The sequence below is a fragment of the Marmota marmota genome, unplaced genomic scaffold, assembly GCF_001458135.2.
Source record: "Marmota marmota marmota unplaced genomic scaffold, marMar, whole genome shotgun sequence".
NCBI classification, from domain to species: Eukaryota; Metazoa; Chordata; class Mammalia; order Rodentia; family Sciuridae; genus Marmota; species Marmota marmota.
In genome coordinates this window covers 7,939,187-7,948,547 of record NW_025999941.1, presented here as the reverse complement: position 1 = coordinate 7,948,547, position 9,361 = coordinate 7,939,187, and the positions used below count along the sequence as shown (strand labels likewise).

General features: G+C 38.9%; 1 protein-coding gene across 24 annotated transcripts in view; it reads right to left on the bottom strand.

The window, feature by feature from the left end:
• Window positions 1-9,361, bottom strand: part of Erc2 (ELKS/RAB6-interacting/CAST family member 2) — an 877,829-nt gene that overhangs the window by 161,936 nt on the left and 706,532 nt on the right. For 8 of the 24 annotated variants that reach the window (XR_007346866.1, XR_007346870.1, XR_007346867.1 and 5 more), the window contains one exon: window positions 2,876-2,941. The exons of the other annotated variants lie outside the window; for them this stretch is intronic. Coding sequence is in view for 1 of the 8 variants with exons in the window: in XM_048801124.1 (XP_048657081.1) it covers window positions 2,915-2,941 (27 nt within the window). In the remaining 7 variants the exon portion in view is untranslated. The remainder of the gene's footprint in view (window positions 1-2,875; window positions 2,942-9,361) is intronic. 24 annotated transcript variants of the gene reach the window in all.

The window sequence follows — 9,361 nt, the reverse complement described above, 5'->3', positions numbered from 1 at the left end:
GAGACAGTCTTTATACAGAAGGTGTAAAAGAAGACCTCCACACAGCATTAGAGCCCAGGGCTCTTTCTTTGAATTCTTTCTTGGTCAGTGGATATTTCCTTCCCCAGGACAAACACAGGCATAGTGTCTAACACCCTGTCTTTTGAGGGAAGGCAAGGACCATAACAATCCCCCAGTTCACTTTGCTCTCAGAAAATACTATCCTTGAATGATCATAGTGAGACGGATAAATCATGCCAGCTTGGCATCCAGAAGTGGCAAAAAAGGGAGGAGTCGTCAGGGTTGTTATGCTAATTCCAAATTGTTGTAAATTTTAGAGGAACTTTTTCTAAATTATGATTCATTTTAGCACCAAAATTCCAGATTCAAGTCAAGCCTTCTGATGCTATTATGAGCACATTACTAATGCCTAGTAAAATAACATCTTGTAATGTTTCTTTTATAAGGGCCATAAATCAAAACATTCAAAACAGTTAATTTTTAATGTACCACTATTATCCATCTTTAGTTATAAATTTAATGTCTCCTTAGGCCTCACAGATTGTAACGCAACTTAAAACATGCAGTGGCTGTTTAAAAATAGAAGGTTTCCCCAGTTATCTCGTTATTCAAATCCTTAAAGATACAGTTTTAAAAGCCTGAGGATATCTGAGCAAACTTGTTTAAAGGAGTCATAAAGAAAGATAAGTAGTTTTCCTCAGAAGCCAATAAAATTTATTACAACATATTAAAGTAGGATTATCTATTGACTAATTTTCTGTAGACACTTGTTTTCTGGGGTGCACAGTGTCTGGGGAAGTTCATGTAGAAACAAAGAGGACAGGGATCAACGCCATCATCTACCTTTGCCTTGAGCTAGGCAAGATTTTCTATGTCTCTTAGAGCCAATTCCTTCCTAAGGATGATGACAACAATGGGGATCATATCTCAGGGAATGGCACAGTGAATGTCATGAATCTTGAGAAAGAGCAATAAAAATCTTTATTTTTCAGCAGGAGACACAAATGCAGCTTTGCACCCTGATGCTTGCTTACAGCAAAGAAGTGACTTCCTAGAAGGGCTCTACTTCTTAAGGCAATTCTCAAACTTAGAACCTTTCTTTGTCTACCTAGTCCCTACATGTTAGGGGCAGGTTTTATATGTTTGCTTTTTAACGTTTTAAAATTTTCTCATTTAACATTGATTGTCTTAGGTCAATTTACACTTTCATTAGCAATGCAATGCTTCTCTGAAAGTTATCCCTAGACAGTGAGAACCTCAAGGATTTCTCTGGTTTCCCCACTTCCACACATTGACAAGCTTCCCTTTGGAACCACTCTGTATCTGAAATTGTTGATTCCTGTGCTATTCCCTCTTTATCAGGAAAGGGAAAAGTGGTGAGTACCCAAAGGGAACACGAAGCAGCAAACGGATCCAAGAGGCATTACATCTTTGCTATGCTCTATCCAAAAACCAACCCTTGAGTGTTCCCTGTGGTCCCAAACACAGCAATCTGACACACTCAGGGGACCTACAGCATGTTCAACTAAGAAGTGAAACACAATAATGGTGCTGTCACCCATAGGCCAAACATTAGTTCTTGGTGAAAATTCTCCTGATCTCTCTAGCAGGTTTGAGAAAAGCAAGACTTGGGGAAGGGCATACATTTTTCAGTTATCCCAAAGAATTGTCCCAAACCTGTTGATTCTCCAGCAATGTGACATTTTATGTTTGTCTCAGAAAAAAAGAGAGAGAGAGAGAGAGAGAGAGAGAGAAGAAGAAGAAGAAGAAGAAGAAGAAGAAGAAGAACAACAACTGCATGTGGAATACTTTCTGAACAACAACAACAACAAAAAAGATCCTCATACACAATCTCCACAATTCCTTGTTCTGAACCAAATGTCATGTGCAATGTCAAGTTTAAAAGTATTTTGTGTAACGATATGAACATTGAACTCCAGGGCATTTGTAACTTTGTGTTAAACACCCAGCAATATATACAGGATAGGAACAATTCCCAGCAGCAAAAGCTGCTGGAGCCCAATGTCCCATTTATGACCATGTGGTAATTTAGACGTGTCACTATTCAACTACGCAGAAAGGATGGGAATAAAGGGTGGCTTCTTACTAGCTCAAAATCAGCTTTTAAAAGAATGCAACTCTGTTCAAAATGCAACATGTGCAATTTAAAATGCAAAGTTCCATAGAATTGTGAATTTTAAAGAAAGCAACAGATAAAATGTCAACAACGAGGCCTGCTAAAGTTAACATATCTGATCTAATCCATTTAAGAGTTACAGTTACCCATTCACCATTACTATGCCTTGATCCTTGTGTTTTCTTCAGCACTGCATAGAAGAGATAGCATAATCCATTAAATGGGCTTCTTAGAGGTGACAGTTTCAGCTCCATGAAGAGATAAAGTTTTATTTTCCTTATTCCTTGCCAAACATTTGACACAACCAGAAGGACGTGAGAGTCACACCACACTGGCATATCTGGTAAAAGCAAGCAGTTGGCTGAAAACCACAACTGGAGAATTCCGACAATTTCTGAGTCCACAATCATGCCTTAAAAAGTGGTATGCATCCTACTAAGGGCATAGTTTGCATCTCAAATAACACAGAAACACTGGAATCGTGCTAAACCCAGCCCAAACAAGGCAGAGCAATAATGTGGTTGGGGAGGTGGGGAGGTGAGGAAGGATGGATGGGGCTCTTGGGAATGGTGAGGGTGCGCGGACATTCTGCGCTCACAGAACACAGTAGCAAACACAGGGAACAATCACAAACATCAGCAAGCACAACTGAGCACGCGCACAACACAACACTAGAAATGCAATTTTTCTTTTGCTTTTTTTTTTCTTAGAAAAATGATATAAAAGATGGTTTCTCACCCCTCAAAACAAAACTGGAACTTTGGTTTACAGGCCCGGCTATGCCCATATGCCCTCCTCGTCATCCTGCCGCCGGCCCGAGGTAGGGAGGTGCACAGAGAGGAGGGGAGCACCAGAATGAAAGAAGAGAAGGTTAGTTACACAGAGATGCACTGGAAAGGCACATGAATCTTCACTTTTTTTTTTTTTTAAATCTTAAAGAGCGAGGACCAAAATAAATAAATAAATAAATAAATAAATAAATAAATAAATAAAATCCGTAGTAACTTAAGTTCCACATGACTGACTTGTCAAATGCATAAGCAAGTTTTGTATCTACGGCAACCCCCACACAAAAACATTCACCCACCCAGTTCTGACTCTGTGTCAAGATTGGATTAGAAGATTAAAATTAGTCTACATTAGCAGATGATTATTTTTTGGAAAGCATACAATCTGAATTGCATATGCCTAAGGAGTAGATTAAACCTTTAAAGTAAGCAGAGAAGTAATTATAGTAATCAAATACCCTTAATTTCTCTTAAGCTTAAAGTATCAATAAAGACTGAATATGAACTTAAAAAAAAAAAAAAAGAAAGAAAGAAAATCTCCATCTACCCGGGTGGAACAAGCTTTTTTTGCATGCAATAATTCATATTGGTTATTTCACAAAGACTAAAGAATACTTCAATCTTATTTTTCAAGTTCTATTTTGCTGTCAGCATTAAGGAGGATGTGCATGCCATGGAATGATTATACATTTGCATGAAATGATTATACATTTGCAATCAAATAAGTTTAAAAGAGAGTAAACGTTCAATTCAGTAGAATGCTTATAGAAAGGAAGTTTTGTTTAACTTAACATTTTGTTCAACTGTGGATAAACTGAAACTAATTTGGTCTGAATCCTTGCTTAAAATGTTTCCAAAATGGCCTGGCCACTTTCTTCTCTTAGTCCAGAGACCAATATGCAGGAAAATGGAATCTTTGAAGACAGAAGTATATTCACCATCATAACATCCCCATTTTGAACAATTTTTCCTGTTTACCGGGAGAACTGACACAAAGTATATAAGACTGTGTGGTCCATATCCCAGTCTCACACACACAGTTTGGAAGCAGTGTTTGTTATTTAATAAATCCCAATGAAACCAGAATTTACTATGATTTTCTTCTTTGTTTTGAAAACCAGGGACAGGAAAAAAAAGAATATTTTTTCACATAAATCCTTATTACTCAAGCTGTTATAATATTAGATTGAATCATATGAAAATGCCAATATTTAACCATTTTTGACCTGGAAAAACAGTAATTTCATATAGTTCAACCCAATCTTGCTAGTAAGCCAAGGTAATTTTTATCTACCTAAGGATTTAGATGTGTGGTATTTGAACTGACTCAATATAATTTCTTTCCTTTGTCACTCTATGTATTTTACTTTATGCTTTTAAAAATGTTATTCTAAGAAGAGATTCAGAAAGTTCACCAGACTGCCAAAGGGCTCAATGGCCCACAAAGGGACTTGAGTTAATCAAAGAATTTATACAGAATCTGAATTGGGCAATTTGGGAAGATTTTTCTCTTAAGAGTTTGGGTAGAGATATTCTGGGGGGAAAAAAAAAGACACATTCATGATTTTGGCTAGGTCATCTTACATAAAAATTACTGTTTGTTTGTTACTTGTCTAGTAATTGCTCTTAGCAATAAACTTTCCTTCTCCTATATGACTTGAGAAAAATGTAATTTTACATGCATTGAACTTCCTCCCTATCTCTGGAGAAAAGCAAAGTTGATGTTCTTTTTATAGTCATAAAGAAGGAAAGCATAGGACTGGGGATGTGGCTCAAGTGGTAACACGCTCGCCTGGCATGCGCGAGGCGCTGGGTTCGATACTCAGCACCACATAAAAATAAAATAAAGATGTCGAGTCCACCGAAAACTAAAAAAATAAATATTAAAAAAATTTATTTCTCTCTCTAAAAATAAATAAATAAATAAATAAAAAGAAGGAAAGCATACACAGCACGAGACCCAAGAGCATCCACAAGTGGGTTTCAGGGGGTCTAGAAACCCCCTGAAATTCAATGTAAAAAGCTATTGAGTGTGAATGTAAAGATACTTCTCTGACTAAAGGCCTGAGCTTTCATCAAAGGTTACTGACCCCCAAAGGGCTGCTGTAGGAAAACTCCAAGCACAGAAAGATGCTATGATTTGCCAAAATCACAAAACAGGAGGCTTTCTCTAAAATGCAGCATATGGCCCCTGCTGACCCCATTCTAAATGGCTGTAAAACAACTTTCCTTTCAGATCTGTTTATTTCATTGTGTATTTATAACTCAATAGCATATATACATGCAGTTTCTTCCAAATTCACTCATATACGTTTTTAATTGAATAATTAAAAAGTAGGAAAAAGAAAAGCTACTGCCACCAAAATCTACTGCTACTTTCTTAACAGTGAAATGTAGTCTAATGCAAGTCACTTTTAGCAAATTAAATATATTAAAAAGTGGTAATTAATTATGATTGAATCAGACAGGAGTTGTAGCTTGAAAATATACACTGCCAATATCACTACTGTTCCTAGTCCAACATAGGAATAAAAAGGAGCTCCCACATGTCGAGGGTTATTAAAAACCAGATGTTGAGATCGACGTCTTGTACGCTGGTGAATAAAGTAAAGAAATATGACAGTCCAACATAAACTGTGCTAACATTTAACATGGCAGAAATGTGGGTGAATTCCTTTTGTGAACTCAGAATATTATGCATTTTTAAGAGTTTTTCATTTTTAAAGTTGAAAGAGTTCTTAAAAGAACTAGAAAGGGAGGTAGAGATCATTTCTGGTCTCTCTAGTCTTCAAAGTGTAAACATGAATTGACCCTCATCACCAAGTGATTTGGGTCTGAGTGAGTGTCCATTTGGGGAATAAAAACCAAAAGTGCAGGAGCTGATCAGAGAGGCAGCTCCAAGTCTTCCAAACATTTGCAGCTGTCTCACTGCCCTGCTGCCTGCATCTCTGTGTGCAAATATTAATTTCTTCAGCAACCTTACCACACAGAAATGTAAATCTGGGAACCCCAAAATAAGAAACAGATAAGTATCACTTGCTCTCTCACTATATGCCAAGTTATTTAGAAATACTTGGATTTTTAAAAGGCATCTATCAAACATGGGAGAGTCTGTTTCCTTTCCTTGTTTTTCTGTTTCCAAATCGACTCTGTAGCAGTTCTTCTGGATGCTGCCTAGTGCTTGATCCCTTGTGTGTCCTTTGAGAGTCACTGCTCTGCCAGAAGTTGCCAAAATATGTGGATGGGAAGAAAGGCTCTGGCTCAACAGTCATCTGTGTGCTTTTGTCCACAGCATCTGAGGCTGAAAACATCCAAGGTGGACTAAAGCCCAGAGCACAGCGTCCACAAAACAACCAGATTAAAGAGGAAGGCAGGCTTCACCATCAAGTAACCTCAGGACATATCGATAGCTCAAGGGATGATGGGATGGACAAGAGGCTGCATGGAAAGCCCAGATGCTGGGCTCTAATGAGATCCTCTAAACGCCAAGATAAAACAAAACTCCTCACTGATCAACTGCTCTCAGTGGCTGTGTTGATGACAAGATTGAAAAGCAAAGGAACTCAGTCATTGCTAAAGAGAGTACTGCTGTTGTGGGTGGCATTTATTAGCCCCAGCAAGAAAGTTCTGAGCAGGAACTCTATAATAGGACATTATAAACAGTATAAATTGATATACACCTTTCATTGATCTGTATTTTGATATATTAGATACAGCCAGCAGGCAGACCCAAGTCTATCACTGGATTTGCTTTTCAAAACACCTGCATTTCCCTTTGAGTTAATAGCCTGACTTTTTCCTTGACATTAGGAGGGCCATATGTCTAATGAGAAACTTAGAGTCACACCTCTCCTAGGTAGAAAGGAGGGTAGAATCAGCAAAGCGTCATTTTCAAATAGCCCACTGCCTTTGTGGCAACTCAGTGGCTGTCTCTGCCAGGAGGTTCAACCTGACTTCCTTGCAGGACAATTAGGAAAATCATAACTAGGTCTGAGTGGACAGAATCCAGAGCAACTCTCAGTTCTCGTGGCTTCTCTGAAATTTCAAGCTCTGAAAAGCCTTCCTCTGCAAATCACGAAGCAGGACCACAGTATGGGATTCATGATGTGCCCTGAGGCTGGATTCAAGCAAAGCAGATCCTCTTGGCATTTCTAACTATAGGCTTGGCCAGCACAGAGAATGGACAGACATGTGTGAAGGAAAATGACAGGCTTAGGTGTGAGCCTGGAAAAGAAAGGCAGTGACCTCATCAGGACACTATATTTTCTTCCAAGTTCAAGTCCATACTTTCCCTCTAGAGATTACTTATTGGTGTCTTCCATCTCTCCTACCCCCTGCATAGCTTAGCCCATGGATAAATGTTTTTGTTCAGGTGATGGGTCGGGTATTACCTGACTTATATTTGCTATATCCTGCAGGACCCAAAAAATAGGAAAGTCCTATCCAGGTTCAGATACCTGCTCATTGAACTTTTTAAATACCCAGGCCAGAAAGAGCTAACTTGTATTAGTGCCTCCTCTCAGAGTTCTGGCAGCTGTACCTGTTTCTTCACAAGTCTCACCTTGGCTCAGAGACACAGGTGAGGGTTCTTGTGCAGCTGTGGGAAGAAAGGTTCAGGGACAGACACCTGGCCAGGAGCTGTGGAGTGAGGGTCAGATTCCAACCTAATGGCAAAAGTACACACACCCTTTTGACTCTGCCATATGAGCTGCAAAGTCACAGAAAAAAAGAGCTCTGTTTGCCCCCAAATGGTGTTTGTTGGTCTGCTGAGCTCAGCTCTGAAGGACTCTGAACTGTGAACTGCCCTTTTTTCAGATCTCTTTTGAACCTTGGTAGGAGAGAAACACTACAACTTCAGCTGGGTCCCTCTGTGCTTTCTTGAAAGAAAGGGGTCCTCATGTGCTACTGCAAGCGTACATGTATGGATTATCAGTGGCACCTCACCAAATTTTAAGGACCTTGGGGGAAAAGGCAGCACCTTTACTTGCTTCATTCCACCCCATAAGATCTCAGTCATGGAAGCCTAACAAACATTTCTTGATGAATAACTAAATAAGGCTTGGTTCTTGCTCTTTTGAGTGACTGGGCTCCTCTGAAAGAGGGTGCTGCTTGGATTTCAGAATTCCTCAGAGTTGTCAAGATGGTGCTGACCCTGTGTCCTCAGAATGACTACTTACCCTTTCTAATGTACCAGCCACATGCCTGGTTTGTTCTTCTATTACCATTTGGGGAACACGGAAACTTCACTAAGCTGAGCAGGGAGATGATGGATGTTGTCTGTATTTTAAGACACTCAGGGGTGTCTCTCAGATAAAAGGCAAAGACTGGATAAGTTGGTTCTATTCTGCAAGTTCGCTTCACAAGGACACCCTGAGGCCAGGCAGTCACCCAAGACCTCTTTGGGGAGCAGGTGAGAACATTATAGAAGTTTTAGGGGTAGTCATCTTTTCATTTATATTGAAACATGTGTATGTGCTCTTCTCAATTTTTAAGCACTATCATTGTGGGGCATCTTTAAAAAATTAACTTTCCATTTCCTTAAAGCAAAAGAAATTCTGACAAACTAGTCTCTGGTGCATGGCGCCAATTCTCTCAGCTAAAGAACACAAGATACCCAGCTGAAGATGAAACTGCTGGAAAGCTCTATGTTGGACAACAATATTGTTTGGGAGCTCAAAGTCAACATCTGCTAAAATCTGAGCCATCGCCAGATAACCATAAAAAAGGGGTGGGAGTGAAGACAGGCTTTATTTTAGCTCCCTCATCCATCAGTCATTAACACTTGGCTTTGTTAAACACAGTGAAAATTGGGTTTTTAAACATGACTCTGGTTCTACTCCTGGCTGGTAAGCAACCAAATCTCCTAGCCTTTTGACTCTTTATTTCATCAGTTGCTTAAAAAAGAAAATGGGACCACATATTGATCCTGACACTTCATAGGATTGTTATGAGAATTAAATTGGAGAATGTAAATTAAACTACATTGTAGTTGCTGAGGACTTATGTAAATATAAATGGGCACATCATTCATAATGGCAGCATTCAAGAGTTTGTTACTATGTATTATTGCAACAAATTATTTGATAGCACACTAATGCAAAGGCAAAATGATATGAGTCAAAATAATCTGATATTGTGTAAAACCATTCTTAAATATTTTAGCTTCTCTGGGATGTTCTAAGTTAGAGTTTATCCAGATCAATAATAGATGCCAAAAAAAATGTTAGAGTTCCAGTGATTCATAAGTACAGTGATTTTTTTTTTTTTAGCAAAACTAACAGAATTTGTAAACAGTATATGGAGTGCATATTGAAAAGATATTTCCGAGTCCTTTTCCTCTGAGTGTTTCCTTATCTTTAGAGTGTTGCAAGTGCTTGGAGGGTGTAACTCAGACACTACCCTTATTAAATCAGTTCAAGAAAGTAGGGGGGGGGGG